The 22,159-nt window shown below is 39.9% G+C and overlaps 1 protein-coding gene across 1 annotated transcript in view; it reads left to right on the top strand.

Annotated features, from left to right (window-relative positions):
• tfr1a (transferrin receptor 1a) overlaps nt 1-22,159 on the top strand; it is a 149,769-nt gene that overhangs the window by 94,726 nt on the left and 32,884 nt on the right. The window contains exons 7-12 of the mRNA XM_057857109.1: nt 8,130-8,222; nt 13,228-13,367; nt 17,761-17,912; nt 18,530-18,649; nt 18,718-18,803; nt 18,913-18,976. Coding sequence (XP_057713092.1) covers nt 8,130-8,222; nt 13,228-13,367; nt 17,761-17,912; nt 18,530-18,649; nt 18,718-18,803; nt 18,913-18,976 — 655 coding nt within the window. The remainder of the gene's footprint in view (nt 1-8,129; nt 8,223-13,227; nt 13,368-17,760; nt 17,913-18,529; nt 18,650-18,717; nt 18,804-18,912; nt 18,977-22,159) is intronic.

Below are 22,159 nucleotides of genomic sequence, written 5' to 3'. Positions count from 1 at the left end.
ACATGCTCAGTCATTCTCAAGCAAGGATGGGGCGAGGTTCACCACTTTGTCCACAACTCCGTGAGAAAATAGTTGAACAGATTAAGAACAACATTTCTCAAAGGAAAAGGCAAGTAATTTAGGGATTTCAACATCTACGGTCCATAATATCATCAAAAGGTTCAGAGAATCTGGTGAAATCAATGTACGTAAGCGCCACGTCCGGAAACTGAGACTGAATGACTGTGACCTTCGATCCCTCAGACGGCACTGCCTTAAAAACCGACATGAGTGTGTAAAGGATATCACCAAATGGGCTTAGGAAAACTTCAGAAAACCACTGTCAGTAAATACAGTTCGTCACTACATCAGTAAGTGCGAGTTAAAACTACCATGCAAAGCAAAAGCCGTTTATTAACAGCATCCAGAAACGCTGCCGGGTTTTCATATAAAATGGACTGATTCAATTCAATTCAATTCAATTCAATTTGTATAGCCCTCAATCACAACAGAGGTCTCAAAGGGCTTTACAGAGGCAATATGATACACAATTAGAAATGAAGCAACAAAGATGAATAGATACAGTTCAAGTCCTGGGTATCCCCTATCCTTAAGACCCTCCATGCCGGCAAGGAAAAACTCCAAAAACTCCAGAGTCAATTGGGAGAAAAATGAGAAACCTTGGGGAGTACCACAGTCAGGAGAGATCCACTCCCAGGACGGATAGACAGGAACCCCAGAACGGCTAATGGGAATTAGCAAGCGAAATTGTAGTCCGTAAAAATACAGTGGAGTAAAGGAGCAAGAAGAGGTCCCTCTGGTCAGATGAGACGGGGGTAGCAGCGAGGACGTCAATCCAGCCAGGGGTCCGGACAGTCAGGAGGCTGCAGCTGAAAAATAGCCCCTCCCCAGAGGGGAGGGGGGAAAGGGGACACCGGGTGACTAGTGATGAAGAGACTAGACAACTAGATATTAACATTGGAAAATAGAAATAAAGTAAGACAAGTGGTAGGTAGAGTAAGAAAAGGAGATAGAACTCAGCGGCTGCACTGCCCCCAGCATTATAGCTTCTAGTGCAGCTTAAACTAAACTGTGAGTCTACTCCGACTTCAACTAGCCTAACCATAAGCTTTGTCGAATAGGAACGTTTTTAATCTAATCTTAAATGTGCAGACTGTCTCGGCTTCTTTAATACTAGCTGGAAGCTGATTCCATAAAACAGGGGCTTGGTGGCTAAAGGCTCTAGCTCCGACAGTACTTTTATAAACCCTGGGAACTACCAGTAGACCTGCATTCTGAGATCGGAGTGTTCTGTTGGGGCGGTATGGAACGAGAGCATCGGTGAGATAAGATGGCCCCAACCCATTAATGGTCTTAAATGTAAGAAGGAGTATTTTAAATTTAATTCTAAACTCGACCGGAAGCCAGTGAAGTGCCTGGAGCACAGGGGTGATGTGCTCTCTTCTATTGGTTCCTGTTAAAAGTCTTGCTGCTGCGTTTTGGACTAGCTGAAGACCTTTTAGAGAGTTTTTAGGACAAGCTGCAAGTAGGGAGTTACAGTAATCCAATCTCGATGTAACGAACGCGTGAATTAATTTTTCTGCATCGCTTTTAGATAAAATATTTCTAATTTTGGCAATGTTGCGCAGGTGAAAGAAAGCCGTTCTACAAGTTTGTTTAATGTGTGCTTTAAACGATAAGTCAGGGTCAAATAAAACTCCTAGGTTTTTAACTGTGGCGCTGGAGGCTACACTTACATTGTCCAGAGTGACTATCTGGGCAGATAAAGACTGATGCACAATGGAAAACTGTTTTGTGGTCTGATGAGTCCACTTTTCTAATTGTTTTTGGAAACACTGGACGTCGTGTCCTCCGGACCAAAGAGGAAGCGGACCATCCGGACTGTTATCAACGCAAAGTTCAAAAGCCAGCATCTGTGATGGTATGGGGGTGCATTAGTTCCCATGGCATGGGTGACTTACATTTCTGTGAAGGCAACATAAATGCTGAAAAGTACATACAGATTTTGGAGCAAAATATACTGCCATCCAAGCGACGTCTTTTTCATGGACACTGCTGCTTATTTCAGCAAGATAATGCCAAGCCACATTCTGCACGTGTGATAAAAGCGTGGCTTCGAAGTAAAAGAGTCCAGGTTCTCCCCTGGCCCGCTTGCAGTCCAGACCTATCTCCCATTGAACATGTGTGGCGCATTATGAAGCGTAAAATACGACAGAGAAACCCCAGACTGTTGAACAACTGATGCGGTTCATCAAGCAAGAATGGGAAAGAATTCCACATGAGAAGCTAAGAGAATTAGTCTCCTCTCTTTCAAAACGTTTGAGTGTTATTAAAGGGTATTAAAACACTAAGGAGATGTGAGATATCAATAGAACCGTTATGTGGCAAGATAACAAATATTAATAAAGTTGACAAAAAAATAAATCATATTCATGAGCAGGGGTCCCCAAACTACGGCCCGCGGGCCGGATACGGCCCGCCTACACATTTGATGCGGCCCCCTGAACAAAAAAAAAAAAAAAAAAAAAAAAAAAAAAATTTCTCCCCCATGTATGTGTATTTATATTTGATAATAAAGTTGGACTTTTGCAATAAAATGTTCCTTAGTTATGAACTATTTTCATTATTGACTATTAGTTCGTAATTATCTTAATATACACCCATATAACGTGACATTCTGTTCCATCGTTCTGCAGTCTGTGTCCCTATCTGGCAACCCTCAGTAAAAAAATTCCTAAACCCGCCCCTCTCAAAAATAGAGTGGAATAATGGCGAAAAGATTAGGTAAGAGAAAAATTGATTCAGAATGCAGGGTATTTAACCTGCAGTAGACAAAAGATTATTTTTTTGTTCAATTCAAAGAAAAGGCTGTCTGTCTCATCTGTCAAGAGGCGGTGGCAGTATTCAAAGAATACAATCTGCGGCGACACTATGAGTCCCGTCACAAAGACAGGTTGGATATCTTGCAAGGCCAAATGCGAGCAGACAAACTCGCAAAGCTAAAAAGTGGACTGTTCGCTCAGCAGAGTGCATTTGTACGCCAAGCTCAGTTGAACCAGTCATCTGTTCGGGCTAGCTTTCGGGTTGCCCAACTGATAGCAAGCAGCGGTAAACCTTTCACTGATGGCGAGTTTGTCAAGAAATGCATGAACGCTGTTGCAGAGGAGGTGTGTCCCGAAAAGAAAGATATCTTTAATGCTGTGAGTCTATCAGCGAGTACAATCACCAGACGCATTGAAGAAAGCGGAAGTAATGTATATGCCCAGCTGCAGCAGAAAACGAAAGAATTTGAATTTTTTTCATTAGCACTGGATGAGAGCACAGACGTGCAGGACACCGCTCAGCTGCTCATTTTTATTCGTGGAGTTAGTGCAAACTTTGAGATGTGCGAGGAGCTGGCAGCCCTCCAAAGTCCGAAAGGGACTACGACGGGGGAGGATATTTTCGGCAAAGTGTACCAAACCATGGAAGAGTTGGACCTGGACTGGTCAAAGCTGGCCAGCATCACAACTGACGGGGCTCCTAGTATGGTAGGCATGTCTCGGGGTCTAATAGGACGCATGAACCGGGAGATGGAGGAACGGGGTCTCACCGCCCCGCTACAAGTGCACTGCCTAATTCACCAGCAAGCACTGCGCTGCAAAGTATTGACGTGGGATTCTGTCATGAAGGTTGTGGTGTCATGCATAAACTTCATCAGAGCAAAGGGACTTAAACACAGGCAGTTCCAAGAATTCCTGTCTGAACTGGAATCTGCGCACGGAGATGTGCTGTACTACACAGAGGTCCGATGGTTGAGCCGTGGCAGAGTTTTGAGGCGTTTTTACGAGCTGCTCCCTGAAATTAACACATTTCTTCATTCAAAAAACAAAACGGTGCCAGAGCTGACTGACCCAGAATGGAAATGGCACCTCGCATTTTTAACAGACATGACAGAAATGCTGAACAGCTTTAACTTGCAACTACAAGGCCAGGGGAAACTCATTTGTGACATGTATTCCCACATAAAAGCATTTGAGGTGAAACTAGCACTGCTTTTGGGACAAGTGAAAAAACACAGCTTCCTCCAACTCCCTGCTACACAGAACCTCTCTGCAGAGAACCCAGCGGTCCCGTTTCCAGCTGAAAAGTGTGTGGAAGCACTGGAAATGCTGAAGGCGGAGTTCGGTGTGCGATTCCGTGAACTACATATATATGCAAAAGAAATCCGTCTTTTCCAGAACCCATTTGTTGCCGAAATTAATGAAGCCCAGCCTTCTTTTCAGGCATGCATTTATGGATAAATGATGGAATATTAGCATTTCCCCAGGTGTTGTCATACCTTTTAAAAGGAAAGGTGATGTAACGAAGTGGTAAACATGCCCTTTCCCAACCCATGAAATTGTAAGTTAATAATTATTTGAAAAATGAAACAAAGTTTATGAGTTTGAGCATTAAATATGTTGTCTTTGTAGTGTATTCAGTTGAGTATAGGTTGAAAAGGATTTTCAAATCATTGTATTTTGTTTTTATTTACATTTTACACAATTTCCCAACTTCAACCGAATCCGGTTTGTACATATAAAATATGCTAGATGGCCTTTTCCCCTTAAAAAAGCTGTCCAAAGATGCCTGTTTTTCAGTCATCTTCACTAATCAGTGGGCTGATTATTTCCAGGAAAAAATCTGATGCGCACTGACAAACGCACATACATACAAAATATGCTAGATGGCCTTTTCCCCGTTGAAAAGTTGTCCAAAGATGTCGCCGCCCGCAGCACAGAGCCAACAGCAGCTAACGTTACGGTGTACATTGGGCTGGGCTGCTATTGGTTTTCAAACACCCCAGTAATGGTTGCCAAACACTAGAGTGTGATTTACACCAATCTCTACTCGGATTAGTCAAGAGAGTAGACAGGGATATTGATGTGTCAAGAGGTACAGGGCAGATTGCAGTTGTTAACAAATCATTTATTATTTCTCTATGGCCCGGTAGCAAATGCGCCACGGACCGGTCCCGGTCCCTGGCCCGGTGGTTGGGCATCACTGGTATAATGGAGTCATGTGTTTATTGTTGCTACATCTCATTGGTGAAACTTGTAGCGCTACTGTCGGCATCTCTGGCAAAAAAAACAACAACAAAAAAACAGTCAATATGTAAAGTAAAGAGGAAAAATGAAACCAATGTAAGAGTAGTGCAAATCTACTCAAGTAAAAGTAAAAAGTATGGTGTTTAAGAAGTACATTTTTCTCAAGTAAATATAACGGAGTAAATGTGACACGTTCTACCCACCTCTGCTATAAATACAGTGTAGTGTATGTACTGTATATATATACTAGGGCTGTCAAAATTATCGCGTTAACGGGCGTTAATTAATTTTTTAAATTAATCACGTTAAAATATTTGACGCAATTAACGCACTAGGCCCGCTCAGACAGATTTAAATGTCAGTACAGTGAAAGGCCAACTTGCTAATTGTGTTTTATGGAGTTTTTCCGCCCTCTGCTGGCGCTTGGGTGTGACTTGCATATGTTATGTGGCGTAATGTCGCCCTCTGCTGCCGATTCAGTGCAGCTGATTATTTGGGTTTCGGCGCGCTTTTCTGACGTGATTATACGTCGACGCGAACTCACACTAATAGACAGTGCTATTCAGACCAGCTAACGTCCGCATCCAGTATTCAGTGGCAGTTCTCATAGCCCCATCACACTGTTTGTGTCTAATACATGCATCGCTTGTGAGTTATATTCCTCCTTTGTTTATATTCATGAGTATTAGATAGTTATTGATGATGTGTATTTGAATTTGTTCACATATAAGGTGAAATGCAGTTAAATTGTTAGATGCTTGTGAGCTAATTGGCTAGTGCTACTGCTCAAATGGACACGTGTGTGTACATTTTATGTTATTTTGTGATTTATGCAAGTTATTGACACATTGCCAAGAAATGTGCTCCTGTCAAAAAGAGATGACTTCAGTAAAGCCCATGCAACTTTGCCACACCGTCTGATTTCTTTTTGGAACTTATGTTCGCTATCTGTCAATTTGTGTACTCACACACATTGAGGACAGAATAGGGCTACTAGTTTATTTTTTGATTGAAAATTTTACAAATTTTATTAAAACGAAAACATTAAGAGGCGTTTTATTATAACATTTCTATAACTTGTACTAATATTCATCTTTTAAGAACTACAAGTCTTTCTATCCGTGGATCACTTTAACAGAATGTTAATAATGTTGATTTATTGTTATAATAAACAAATACAGTCCTTATGTACCATATATTGGATGTATATATCCATCTTGTCTTATCTTTCCATTCCAACAATAATTTACAGAAAAATATGGCACATTTTATAGATGGTTTGAATTGCGATTAATTGCGATTAATTACGATTAATTAATTTTTAAGCTGTAATTAACTCGATTAAAAATTTTAATCGTTTGACAGCCCTAATATATACATTTTATTCATAGTAGTTGAAACTTTCATTCATTCATTTATTCATTCATTTTCCATGCCGCTTTTCCTCACGAGGGTCGCGGAGGTGCTGGAGCCTATCCCAGCAAACTACGGGCAGAGGGCAGGGTACACCCTGAACTGCTTGCCAGCCAGTCGCAGTAGTTGGAACCTTCAAATGTGCTGTTTAAGAAACAATAATGGAAATTTCCTTTTTTCAACATTGCGTCCTTTATTTGGCATATTACTGTACGAATGCATTCTTGAAACCTGCTGTTGAGATTGACTGCTGCGACATCTGGAATACTGTGAATTTCATCCAGAGTTCACCATGGTTACTAAAATGATTAACTTTAGCTGTCTGTCAATACGCATTTAATTTTTTTTTTTTTCCAACAATAACAACAACAACAAAATGCATTCATTCAGGAGGACGCCTTTTATAGGTCATCATTAAAAAAAACAATACAGAATTGTTTCTTAAATGACATGTGTTAAATTATTAATTTATTTTTAAAAAAATCTTTGTTCTCACTTTGGTTTAATTGCATTGTTAAAAAGTTCCCGGTTTTTGCAGTCAACCACTATAAATGTATATGGCGGAAAACACTCAGATGACTTGAAGTTTCGCTCCGAGACCCCCAATTTGGCGAAATTTCTAAATTGTCCTATGTGCATGTGTGATACATCATTGGAAAGCTTAAAATCTAAATTTTCTGGGGGAAGAAAATTTTTGAACAGGAAGGCATTTAGAAAAAAAAAAAAAAAAATTTAAACAGCAAAACCCTAACTGGAGGTGACAGCACGCGAGAGCATAATTAAAGACGCCATGATTTTAACGATATTATTGCGTAGTTACCTTATTTCGATCCAAAAACTCCATGTAGCGTGTATCATCGAGTGTCAATATACAGATGTGAATGGCCAGAGCCGGACTTTGGGGGGATTTTATGGGTGAAACATGGTAATATAACAAGAGTCGCGATGCAGAAATCGCAGACATCAAGGAGTGGTCGAGATGTTCTTCTTCATTTACCCTTTTAAATGTTTAAAAAAAAATTTTTTTTTTCAAATTTTCTTTATTTGAATCGATTATTTATCATCTAACATATCAAGGAAAATGTGACAGTAACAAAAAAAAAAAAAACAAAAAAACTAAGCCATAGTTATGAGGTAGAAATCCGTGACTTATTTAGAGACACAGTTTTTTTCATTATGACGTAATTTGTTTAAAAGTTTAAAATATGCGAGTGAATAATTTTTTAAAGTTGTTTTATTTTTTTAAACGAAATATTAGACATCAGTTAATGATTCTAAGCTAAAAAAAATTACTTCCCTTCGTTTTATGGCTGAGTTGAAACCAAAGCGGTTGCGCGACGTCTGTCAACGAGGGTTTCCAGGGTAAAACAGACCAAATTAAAAATAGTTTGGGGGCTTAATGAGCCATGAATCTGCTATTGCAGCATATAGACAAATTGTTCTATCAAACACAGCAGTTCTTTTGGCTTAAAATACAGCAGTTTATTTTAAAGAGCAGAAACTGCTTTTTTAGTCTTGTCTGTGTTTTCCGCCATATAAATATTAGGGGTGGGAATCTTTCACTCAAAAAGCGATTGGATTCATAGCTCTATTCATCCATTTCTCTGTCTGTCTGTATGTACCAACTGTTTTCGTTTGTGCTAACAGGTAGCCAATGCTGCAAAAATGAACGCTTCTGCTGTTTTGATCTACCGAGATGTTGATTTTCCTTCTGAAGGGACCACTCAGCTGTTCGGACATGTGAGTTTGCACACACGTTTTTTGGGATGTTTTTTTTTTTTTTTTGTTATCTGTTCAGCTGCTTAGACATGGATTGTGGTCAATCTTAGTGTCTTTATAGGCTGAAACAGATAAAATCCGCATGGGAGTTTGTTGTACTCCTATTGCGGTTGTTTATTTTGTCTTGTTTATGGACCGTTTCCACAAAAAATAAAACAGAAATACGTCATCACTGGAGGGCTCAAATTCTGGTCAATGTACGGTGTATTTATCAAATTAACAGACGTAAGAAAAAGATGAAAAAATGCCCAAAAGTCAAGTTTAGCAGCGTTATTAGCTATTTCTTTTGCGTGGTTCTCCAAAAGCTTGGGGTAGCGGAACAGACTGCCTTTAGCGCAATCAATCACAGATTTCCTGACACGAGCCGGTTATTGAAAGGCAAAATCCTTGGAACAGCCTTGCGTTTCAGGCATCTAACACACCAGATCACATTAGGCATCTATCTGTAAGAAACTCTGAAAATTCATCTAAGAAGCCTGAGTACAGGCCAGGGGGACAGTATTTAAGAACAATAAAGAATGACACCGGCGTTACGGCTGTCTTACTGAGAACCTCAAATGCTTTTAATTCTTTATGACTGCTAAGGCTAATGTTGAGAGCAGATTAGGTGATGAGGGAAACACACCCACCCTTTCTAAGAGAGCTTGTAAAGTTTGAGCGGAGTTTGGTGGAGATGCTTTATTGAGCGGTAAAAATTCATTGGGTTTTTACTAGAGATGTGACCGAAAATTCTGCAGCACTTCCGGCCAAAAATAACTAAAACTGCATTTTCAGTTTTCAGTTAAAAGGCCCAAAAGTGTGAAGAACCTCATGTGCTTTCAGAACTGGCACCTTTTGAACTTCTTTAATTTCTCAAGCCTCCGGGGTTTTGGAACCAATTCCGAGGCAAAGGGCAGTAATCTGAAAATAATGATTTTTATTTTTTTTTACTTCATCATACTTCCAAACGGCCTTCCGGTAAATGTAAATCCCATACATTCCTCATGCACAGCTATAGTAAATATAAAAAATGTCGTAAGACAAAATACACCAGTTTGCCTAAAGAATATATAGCGGAAAACACTCAGATGACTCGTAGTTCCGCTCTGAGACCCCCAATTAGGCCAAATTTCAAAATTGTCCTATTTGCATGTGTGATACATCATAGGAAAGCTTAAAATCTCAATTTTCTGGGGAAAGAAAATTTTGAACAGGAGGGCATTTAAAAAAAAAAAATCACAGCAAAACCCTAACTAGAGGTGAGAGAGCGCGATAGCATAAATAAAGACGCCATGATTTTAACGAGATATTGTCGCATAATTACTCCATGTAGCATGTATCACCGAGTGTCAAGACACAGCTGTGAATGGCCACAGATGGATTTTTGGGGGATTTTATGGGTGAAACATGGTAATATAACAAGGGTCACGATGCGACATCAAAGAGTGGTCGAGATTTTCATTTTCATATATTTACCCTTTAATTATTATTCGTTTTTTTTTTCAATTTTGCTTTGTTTGGACCGATAATTTATCATCTAAAATATTGGGGAAAATGTGACAGTAACTAAAAAAAAAAAATGCAATTATGCGATGGTTATAAGGTAGATAGAGGTGACTTTTTAACAGATGCTATTTTTTTCAATGTGACATAATTTGTTTCAAAATTTAAAATATGCGAATGAATAATTTTTTTAAGTCGTTTTTTTTTTTTTTTTTTTAAATTAAATACTAGACATTAATGAATGATTCTAAGCTAAAAATGACAGTTTTTTTCTTTTCTTGCGTTGCTAAGCACAGGGCAACAAATGATCATTGTCATTACCGTATGATTCACAAGTAATATTTCATTTAGACCGGGCGAAAAGTTCACGCCCTGAAAATCCAGGGTCATTTCACCACCAACGACCCCCGCCACATGTTGACGGGCATTAAGTGCATCACGGGCTACAACATCTAGGATGCACAATGCCTGACAGACCCATCTCTGCCAGACACCCTCAATCAGTTCTACGCCCGCTTTGAGGACCCTGACCCCCCCCCCCCCCCCCCCACCACCACCACCACCAGACTCACACCACCACCCAGTGACATAACCCTCAGTGTAACCACAGCAGACGTGACGAAGACCCTTCAGGGTATCAACCCCCATAAGGCTGCTGGCCCAGATAACATCCCAGGACGGGTACTGAAGGACTGTGCACACCAGCTGTCTGGGGTGCTGACGGACATCTTCAACGCCTCCCTGCAACAATCATCCGTTCCCACCTGTTTAATGATTGCCACAATCATCCCCGTCCCAAAGAGCCCCACAGTGACAGGCCTGAATGACTACCGGCCCATAGCCCTAAACCCGGTAGTCATGAAGTGCTTCAAGAGGCTGGTGATGACCCACATCAAGGACTCCATCGATATCACCGTGGATCCTCACCAATACACGTACTGTATAGGAAAAACCGCTCCACAGATAATGCCATTTCATCGGTGGTCCACACAGCCCTTAACCATTTGTAGAGCAGGAACTCATACATCCGGCTGCTCTTCCTGGACTTTTCTTTAGCCTTCAACACCATCAGGCCACAGACCCTGGTGCAGAAGCTCTCCACACTTGGACTGGGTCCCACTTTGGGGAACTGGGTCCTGGACTTCCTGACAAACAGACCACAGACTGTCAGGATCAACAACACTGTCTCCTCCTCCATCCCCCTCAGCACCGGCTCACCACAGGGCTGTGTGTTGAACCCCCCCTCCTGTTCACTCTACTGACGTATGACTGCTCGGCAAGACACCTGAGCTGTCATGTTGTCAAGTTTTGCGGACGACACAACAGTAGTGGGACGCTTGCCTGGTACACCAGAATCACCGCTGTTCCAGCTATTGAGTCTGGCCACCATTCAGCGGATACAATTTCCAGGGCGGAGCAAGCCACAGCAAACAGACAGCGGAGTGGACCAATCAGTGGACCAATCAGCGACGGGCAGACGTGACGTTAGTAAAACGACGAGGGCAGGACGAGGGACTTGCGCACGGAAGTAAACATAAGAGGAGAGCGGAGTTTATTCAACATGGCTAGCGCCAGACAGACTGTTGTCAATGACTCGTGTCGATGTGTTTTTGGTAATTTAAAACTGATTTTACCGTGGATTGGAACATATTCTCGGCTCTCCTGTTCACCATCTGTGTTGTTGTGGAGACGACTTCCGACGCGCAAGAGTGACGTTGCTCGTTAAGGAACATGTCACGCAAATAAACGAATCTGATTTGTCGATTGATTTTGTACCTGCTTGAGAGGCCATTAATGGGCTGGTTCCCAGACTTTTCTCTCAGTGTTTGAAAAATACAGGGAGAACAGTCTGGCCGTGCCAGGCAAGTGGGACGCATAACCGACAGCGATGAGTTCAAATACAAAGAGGAGGTGGAAGACCAGTTGGAGTGGTGTTGAGAAAATAACCTCTGCATCAACATACAAAAGACCAAGGAGATGGTGGTGGAATTCAGGAGGGACAGACACACTCCCTCTCCCCTGTACATCAGAGGAGTGGCTGTGGAAATGGTCTCCAGCTACAGGTACCTGGGTGTGCACATATCTGGAGACCTCACCTGGAGTACCAACACTTCCCATCTGGTCAGGAATGCCCACCAGCGCCTGTACTTCCTCAGGAAGCTGCAGAGAGCTGGACTCAGGAGCTCGTCCTCACGAGCTTCTACCACTGTGCGGTGGAACGTATCCTCTGCACCTGTATCACCATGTGGCACGGCAGCTGTACTGCTGCTGAGAGGAAGGCTCTGCAGAGGGTGGTGAAGGTTGCACAGAGGACTGTAGGGGAGCAGCCTTCCCAACACCACGGACCTCTACACCTCACGATGCAGAGGCAGGGCCCTCCGCACCATGCAAGACGCCACCCACCCTGCTCACAGTCTGTTTCAGCCCTTCCCCTCAGGCAGGCGGCTGAGGAGTATATGGAACAAGACTACCGGGCTCAGGAACAGCTTCTTCCCAGAAGCTGTCAGACACTCAAATCACTTGATGATCATATCCATATACCTCACATGCATTTTAGCACTGAACAAGCCTGAATAAGCCTGTCAGCCAACTGCTAAATTCTTTTAGTAGTTACATTTTTTTAATACTTCTGTTTATACTGTTTTCTTGTCATTTGTTGTTGTTCGTCTTGTCTGTTATGTTTTTGCAACTTACAGTTTTGCCCTTTTATACTGTATGCGCTTTGTATTTATATTGGTTTTTAAAACGGGACCTGAGTTCTATTTTCTCACCATTAACATGTAAATGTGAACTGATGAGACAATAAAAAACTTTGAATCCTTGAAGTTCATCAAACAGTGCTACCTCAGTACAAAGCCTGTCAGTCTGAAACAACATGTAAGACATGCTGGGCAGTACTGTTGAGTCAGCAGTCCAGTCTGTTGACGTTTGCAATGATCAACATTTACAATCAAAAGCATTTTTTCAATTGACACCTAGTCGAACGTTTCCATCACTAACAAATGTGAAAATCCACATACACACACACACAAAAAAACACGTGAATTAATTCACAAGATGTTTAATGTTAACGGTAATCTGCGGTGATATTGACCATCACGATGACTGACCGCATGGGATTTCTGAGATTTCAAGCACAAAGCCCTCTATCGGTTGGTTTGGTTCTGCATGTCAAATACACACGTCTGAAAAAGAACAAAGATTAGTTTTTTTACTTTGTTCGAGGCAAACCAAGATGGCCGTGTATTTTAGCTTAAAGAAGGTGGATAATGGGTTTGATTTCTTCTGTCACATTGTGTAGTAACAGGCTTAATTGCGGCCTTCCTAGAGATTTAAAATTCTAAAAATTGAAGATCTGAAAATGTTGAAGCAGGTTTTGTGTTTTTTGATTATTTTATTTCTTTCATTTCTGCAATTTGAAGCGTTGACGAATGAACAAATGAAGGTGATTGAAAAATCAAAACCCTGTCTTTCTCACTCTCAGGTCCATCTGGGTTCAGGGGATCCCTATACCCCTGGCTTCCCCTCATTCAACCACACGCAATTCCCACCTGCTGAGTCTTCAGGTCTGCCCAGTATCTTGGCTCAAACTCTCACAGAAAGCCAAGCAACAAGGATTCTTAGGTAACTTTTACTAATCAGTTGGCAAAATGTAATTAAAATAGATTAGTCAAGTTGATTTCTTTGGTCGGGGGCGTCACTAGACCTAATACAATGCCAGGGAACAGCGGGGCACTGGCGAGTGAGCAAACATTTTGTTTTTAGCACTTATTTATTGTAAACAGTCAGAAATAGCACTTTAATCTGTGTATGATCAAACCAAAAAGCAGTTTCTGTAAAAAAACGTGAGATTTTTTCTTTTCAGCCGTCAGTATTCAAAATCAAAATTGGGACATCTCTTGTTGATAGTCACTTCACCTCTGCTCGTGTTCATCAACTTCCCATCTCCTTCCCTTCTTCTATTTATCCTTGCTACGAGCAAATAACTTTCTAATATCCATTTGCAAGAGTAATGCTGTTTGAGTCAAATAGAAATAAAGAGATAAGACATCTTGTTACAGATTACAGGGTCTGTAGTAACAAATAAAATGCTTGTAAAACAGCTCATAGTGATGATGAGCACACATACAAAATGATTAGAGGTTATATCCCAAAGATGGAGAATTAATTCTTAAAAAATGGTTCTCATTTTGGTCATATAAACAAACAGTCATAAATAGGATCAAAATTGATACAGTTCACGTACCACATATCATATGAACACAATGTTAGACAAAGCTAATTAATTGTCATTGTATTCATAGCGAGCAAGCTAAAAGACAGCTGCTAATCTGCTACTTCAATTTGTGACCAGAGTAGTTTACCGCAGTTAACTGCCTGAATTTAAATGATCATTTAAATCTAAATGATCATTTAAATTCATGGGAATGGGCGACCCAACAAACATCAACCACAGAGGTAAAAACAAACAGCAAGGATGGGCAGTTTATCTGGCACTTACCTGCAAAGTAGGTGGAAAGATGTCATTTAAACCGTCGACTGATTGGCAGTTTGGCACACCCACCATCACTTTGATGCTGCATTCGTCGAAAAAACTATTCTCTATTACATGGTGTCTAAAAAAAAGCAGCCAACTTGTAATGTATCGTTGGAGCATTAAAATAGGCTCCTCTTCTTTGTAGCAATCATGTCTTTATCACACATTACGCTTTACAACACATCAGAAAAATTTTCCAACATGGGAACTCAGATCTCTCGACACACTTGAACGCAGCATATTTCCCGAAGGTGCTTCGCGGAAGCGTCAATTCACATGCCTATCACAGCCAAAGTTACGTGCATGAATGACAATACACTAGAACTACCAAGGTTGGGTCAGTTGATACAAATCACTTTAGTATCCATAGAACGGTCATGAGCATTGAGGTCCTCATTAGTCATTCCCATTCACACTTGCAAAACTACAGGATTGGATGGCTCCAATTAGCATCTTGAGTGTTTGCAGGGCAGGGCTGCATGTTTGCAGAGGGCTGTCTAACATTACAGCATTGAGAAAGAACAGCTGTCTCAATCTCTCTGAATATTTAGTTGCACTGTTTCTTGTATGTATGGAGCTACAATTGTCATATTGCTGGCGATGGACAAGACAAGTCATTTTTTGCACAAAAACGTTTTTTTATTAAATAAAGAAACGTATGTGAACAAACTTGCCAAAGTCGTTAGTGAGATGAAAAGGTACAAGCTGGATATATCAACTTGTATTTAATTATTTCCACATGTATTTATTCCTATATATATATATATATATACTGTATATACAGTGGGGAGAGCAAGTATTTGATACACTGCCGATGGGTTTTTCCATTGGCAGTGTATCAAATACTTGTTCTCCCCACTGTACATACATATACATATACTGTATATATATATATATATATATATATATATATATATGTGTGTGTGTGTGTGTGTGTGTGTGTATATATGTATATGTATATATTAGGGATGTCCCGATCCAGGTTTTTGCACTTCCGATCCGATACTGATACTAGCCAATACCGATACCGGCCTATCTGAGCATGTATTAAAGTTTAAAGTTATTTAGTCTTCTTACTTAGTTGTCAGACTCATGTTGAAAAGGGTTCTAGTACTCTTGATAAAAACTAGCCAGCTGAATTAGGTGAGTTGGAATAACACACAATGGTTGATAACAAGACACTGACCTGTTTATTCAGTGAAAAACACAAAACATTCTAAATAACAAACAGAAATGGCATAGTCAGTCAGTAAAACGTGCAAATAATATGGTAAACTGTCAGTGGAAAATCCCACAAACTTCCCAAGCTATTAGATGCTTTTAATGTTTCGTGCATTAGTTACAAAAATTGTATAAAAAGCCTCTCAGGTTTAAATAAACGACTATTTCAGTATCAAGTTAACATTTTAAAACAGTAAATAAAATACTCAAGTCCCCATTCTGTATCAGCAGCTTTAAACGTTTAATAGTAACGTTTAAAGCGTTATTCCATAATTTCCCTTCTGTCTACTTTTGACATGTGAAAGTTTTAAAACTGTTTTGAAGATAGATTCAAGGGTAAAGCGGACAAATTAAAAATAGTTTGGGGGCTTAATGCGCCATGAATCTGCTATGGCAGCGTATAGACATGTTGTTTTATCAAACACATTTCTTTTGGCTTAAAATACAGCAGTTTTTTTCAAAGAGGGGTGCAAGAGCAGAAACTGCTTTTTCGGTCTTGTCTGTGTTTTCCGCCATATGATATGTATATATGTATATATGTTTGTGTGTGTATATATATATATATATATTTTTTTTTTTTTTTTGAGTTGATCGAGTTAAGCTATTACTCCTCCCTTCCCAACATGGCTGGGCTGGCTTGACCATGGTAAAAAGCCAAACCGCTGTGTTTTGTAAGCCACATGCTCAGGGTCCAAATTTACTGCGTCAACATGTTCTGCCAAGTCTAACATGTCCGTTATTAAATCCTGAGAGACCTCATGCAGAACCTCAGCAATCGCTGCCATGTTGGGAACTCACCTCAAACCATGCCCGCCACCGAGTTTGATGAGCTAATGACGGATAAAAATTATTTCCCGCCCACCGAGTTTGATATCAGATAAAATTAGTTCATGCAGTGACAAGGGGAACGAGAAAAATGTAAAAATGAAATAAATAAAAAGTGAAATGTAATTAAATGTAAATAAATGTTGAAATAAATAAATATATATTGGAATAAATAAATAAATGTTGAAACAAATTAAAATGGAAATAAATTGAAATAAATAAAAAGTGAAATATGTAAATAAAAATAATATATAATAAATATATATACATTGAGATAAAAAAAAAAGTGAAATAAATACTTATTGAAATAGAAGCATTTTAATGATGCATTTAATATTTTAGATGATTGCGTATTTATTTATTCGCTATTTGCACTCCTGGTCCTCCATAGTGACAAGTGGATTGTTAGGAATATATATATAACTGCTGGAAAACCTAATCAAGGTATTAGTACAATACATAATAATTTCGTTGTTAAAGATGGAGGAGCATGAAGTCAACAGAGGGCAAAAATGAGGTCTTGTTTCACTCACCTGCAGGTTTGGTTTTTCACGAAGGCTGTACCGAAAGCAAAATTCTTGGCTGAAACAAAAAATCGAATATTGAAAACACCTGGCCGAAAAACTGAAACCGAAAGGCCAAAAACATATTTCATTATTTTACGAAAAATGACCTTTGCCTCGGTATCGTTTCTACAACCCCGGAGGCTCGAGAAATTTACTTTGAAAGGTGCCGATTCTGACATAGGCGGGCGCGGATGTACAAGGGGTGTAATAATTAGTCGATGTGGATCAATACTATATCAATGAGTTTAGAACAATTTAATGTAATTCAATCAAAATGCAAAATGATTATCATTTGAATATCTTGTTGTGTTTAAAAAGTTTTCTTCATTGAAAAAACCTGATGTTTCATCAACAAAATCGTCATACAAATAAAAACTAATTTGTATTTTTTATTTCTTTATGTAAAGTTTTATGCTGTGAGTTTGCTGTTTCTTTGTGTTAGTTAGCCATGTTAGATGTGTTATTCTGTTTGATCTGGCCTGTATTTCTCTTTTGCGAATAAAGCCAATACATGTTTTTTGCCATCATGTATGTAATTTTCTCTTCTGTGCCACAACAGCAAATTTATAGGACTCCCCCACTTGCCAAATACCAGTACTCTTTATGAACAAAAGAGCTTGTGCTATATGATTTTTTAACAACAGCTTCTTTTGTCCCTCGCAGACACCGGAGCTCTGCCTCATCTCCTGCGTTTAACATAAAATATCAATGCAATGATAGAGTGCCCTCTGCTGGTAATATTTAAACATATCAGGACATCAGTTATTATCTTTATGCCGTTCACTGCAAAATTTTGGCTGGCAGGCCAGAGTTTGGATAGCATTGGTGTACATTGTGCTGAACAAATCAACTTCATTCTCCCTTACAGACAGCTGGAGGGTGAAAATGCACCAAAAGTGTGGGGAGTTTTCCACAAACTTGGTAGTGAGAGGGATGTCATTTCTGTGGAGGTGAAGAACGTTCTTTCTGAGAGAAAGATAAACAATGTCTTTGGGGTCATCGAAGGCTTTGTGGATGCAGGTATTTATGATTTTTTTTCACCAACAGGGACATTTTGAAAAACAGAAAATAGTTACTATAACATATGTACCGTATTTTTCGGACTATAAGTCACAGTTTTTTTCATAGTTTGGCTGGGAGTGCGACTTATACTCAGGAGCGACTTATGTGTGAAATTATTAACACATTATTGTATCATTTCACATGTTATTTTGGAGTTTTGAAGTGGCCCTGATGGTTTGGTAAACTTGTTAGCATGTCCTTTATGCTATAATTATCTGAATAACTAATAATAGCTATGTTACGTTAACATACCGGCCACGTTCCCATTTGGTTGTTCATGCACCATGTAACATTATCATACTGTACACTTATTCAGCATGTTGTTCTCTATTGTATTTTTATTTTAAATAGCCTTTCAAGATGACATCTGTTCTATGTATTGAATTTTATCAGGTAAATTTCCCCCAAAAATGCGACTTATACTCCGGAGTGACTTATATATGTTTTTTTCCTCTTCGTTGGGCATTTTATGGCTGGTGCGACTTATACTCAGGTGCGACTTATAGTCCGAAAAATACGGTATTCAAATTTGAATATGAGAAAGGACTGTTTTTATACCCGTGTCTTGGTTATAGATCGATATGTGGTTATCGGTGCCCAGAGGGATGCCTGGGGTCCGGGTTTTGCTGCATCGACTGTTGGCACTGGCGTTCTGGTGGAAATGGCTCGTTCAATCTCAGATATGCTCAAAAAGGGTAAGTTGTTTTGACCGCTGTTTTTCAGGTGAAAGACTTGTCACATTGTTCTGGTATTCTTTGAATAGATGGGTTCAAGCCAAGAAGGAGCATTGTTTTTGCAAGTTGGAGTGCCGGAGAATATGGAAGCATTGGCGCTACTGAGTGGCTAGAGGTGAAAATTGCATTTGACGCTTTGCCTCTCCAGCTCTGTTGCCAAGTTATTAATAAAGGTTCTGCAGTGATCTTAACATTTGCTATGATGATCTATTTCTTGTTTTCAGGGCTATCTTTCTTCTCTTAATATGAAAGCCTTCGCTTACATTAACCTTGATGGAATTGTGACAGGTAAATACTGTAATTTTAAATTTGTACCACTTTCATTCCTTTGAAGACCTTTATTCCGAGGTGGGTAGTAATGCATTACATTTATTGTTCTTGAATAACTTTTTTCAAAGTTTCTTCTAAGACTAGTTTTACCATGTCATACCTTTTTTGTTCACTTGAGTAGATTTGTGAAGGAGAAACACTACTTTTAGTCCACTACTTCAGGCTACACTGGAGTCATTGAGTATTTCCTCCTTTTTTCTTCATATTAGAGTGACTCTACTGTCCAGGCCAACATTTTGGACACATCTCATTCAATGCAACACAAATGAAGGTCCCAACCCCATTAATAAAGCAATAAATTCCACTAATTAACCTGAAAAGGGCAAGACATACATGTGAAGTCAGAAACCATTTTAGGTGACTCCCTACTCAAGAGAATGGCAAGAGTGTTCAAAAAAATCATCAGAACAAAGGGTGGCTACTTTGAAGATACTAAAATATTATATGTTTTTAGTTATTTCACCTTTCTTTGCTAAGTACATCATTCCACACATGTTCGTTCGTAGTTTTATTACCTTCAGTGAGAATTTACAATATAAATAGTCACGAAAATGAAGAAAACACATGAATGAGAAAGTGTGTCCAAACTTTTGGCCTGTACTGTATATTTTTTTAAGACAGTGGCTGTACCAATTTCACCAATGAGACATTGTAACAATAATCACATGACTCCATTATACCAATCAGATGTTACAATACAGTCACATGACCTATGTCCTATGATGCCCGGTCAATCACATGGCGGCTTTAAAGCGCCATAAAAATTGAATTATCTCACGTTGCCAGCAACATTACTCGAAAGCGCTTATTTCAACCTCCATCCATTCATCATTCATCTGCTGCTTAATCCGGGGTCAGGTTGTGGGGGCAGCAGCTTTAGCAGGGAAGCCCAGACTTCTTTCTCCCCAGCCACTTGAACCAGCTCCTCTGGCGGGATCCCAAGGCGTTCCGAGGCCAGTCGAGAGACATAGTCTCTCCAGCGAGTCCTGGGTCATCCTTCTGGTGGGACAAGCCCGGAACACCTCGGGATTTCAACCTCACTCTCAGTTTTTATGTGGCACCTGTAGACCACAGGAAGCGGAAGATGTGATTGTTCTGATTTCACGTAGGAAATGAAATACACGCTGCCCAACTCCCTATGCCAGGGGTCCCCAACCTTTTTTGCACCACAGACGGTCTTTTTTTTCACGGACCGGTGTTCCGTCAAATTTTGCTCCCTTCGAAAATTTTGCTCCCAAAGCTTTTGTGGCGGTGATAAAAGTCCTCTTTTATATTCAGTTGGACTCTCAATGTCATCTAACGGTGCTAAAAATTTTTTTACATTATAAACATACATGTGCAACATGAAAATGGCGTAAATTAATGCTTAATGACACGGCGAAGTCGTTAAGTGAGAGAGCTGCGTGCAGTTGTTTTGTGCAGCTAACATGCCAATTGTTAATATCCCTTTCTTCAAAGAAAGTTCGTAGTGTGTACTTTGGAATCGCTGCATTCGCGGTCATTTTTAACGTTACGTAGGCCTGTCGCGATAACACATTTTAGTGGGCGATAAATTCTTTCATAAATTATTGCGCCCCCCCCAATTTTTTTTTTACCAATTTACAATAACACAGTAAGAATACAGTATATATTAATATTACTAAGTAATATTAAGTACACCCATTTAAACGCAATACTCGTTACCTCTTAAATTCAAAAATACTTAAGAAATCACAACTAAAAACAATAGACCATGCCTCTTTTAAGTAAAAGACAACAATATCAATACCGCACAGATACACAGAATAACTTAAATGTCTTTTTCAAGGAAAGATACAATTGCAATTGCAATAAAACAATTGCACTTCATCAACAATAGGGAAAAATAGATTAATTAAGCAGCAGTAATAAAAATTTGGCTTCACTAAGGCTAAGTTCATACCGCAGGTCTTAATGCACAAATCCGATTTTTTGGCATGTCTGGTTTTTTGGCCTTTGTCCATGGAGCCCGTTCAAGTATCACGTATATGCACTAATTCGCAGTCCGAGATGCGCTCAGCAAAGTGACCCCATGAGCAGAAGCATCAAAACAAATTACACATGCTAGCTGTATGTCATTCCAGGGTGATCATATTTTGATTTCCAAAAAGATGACACAAATAACAGACATTAATAATCCCCGTTTAGTCCTTTATTCAAAGTTTATAAGGACTGATAGAACGCATACATGCAGGTACATAAGCCTTGACTTGTGTGCGTGACATGACGTGGGTGTGTCAATTTGTCCCGTCTCGGCCATGTAAGCAATACTGAAATATTGCTCATTCGGCGCATAGAATTAAAATCGAAAATTGTCAGGCTTATCCTTTTCTTTATTTATTTTTTTATGACCGTGTTTAAGCCCGCTTCGTGCATAAAAGCAAGACTTCAAGCTAGAAGCTAATGCACAGCTACATCGCTCCCGTCCTGCCTGCAGCTTTTGCTTTGCTGACGTCATTGCTGCACGAATTCCGATTCGGGAGACTTGAAAGTTCAGACCGCCAGCCACATTCTGGAAAAATGTCTTTTTGTGCCTTTTTGAGCAAAATTCTTTTGCACAAAAATTGAAACGTTCAACATATTTAATTTAAAAATATTGTTAAAACAGTAAATTAAAGCCAACATTCCGCCATATTTGCTGTTTTTAATGTTTAGTAGCACAGCTGCGCACGCCCAATGTGACGTGTACGAGTGCTGATGTTGACAGCGCGGTCTCGCGCCGCAGGAGCCTTTGATATGCATGCCGAGGAAGCCCCCCTCAACCCGCCGCAATCGAATTGTTCCACTTTGGAGGCAGGATTCAGAATTTTTCGTCTTCGCCGACACCATATGCACGCGAGGCGAGTCCGCAACTCAGTCATTGCGTCTTTGTGTCGCAGGGTCGCCATGTAAACTGCCCCTTAGACCACATACGAAAGTGACCCAGATCGGATTTGAAATGGTCCAGTTCCATGCGACTTGTCACATTCAGATCGTCAAGTTAATGCCTCACTCAAGTCGGAAAAACACGAAAAAATCGGATTCATGCATTAAAACCTGTAGTATGAACTTATCCTGCTAGGTTCAAATGTGTAAAACAAACATATCCAGAAGCAGTGCTTATTTTGTAAATCATAAGGTGCC

The sequence above is a fragment of the Corythoichthys intestinalis genome, chromosome 14 (assembly GCF_030265065.1).
Source record: "Corythoichthys intestinalis isolate RoL2023-P3 chromosome 14, ASM3026506v1, whole genome shotgun sequence".
Taxonomy (NCBI): Eukaryota; Metazoa; Chordata; class Actinopteri; order Syngnathiformes; family Syngnathidae; genus Corythoichthys; species Corythoichthys intestinalis.
The sequence above is the reverse complement of the archived record's forward strand: the minus strand, read 5'-3'. Positions and strand labels throughout refer to the sequence as shown.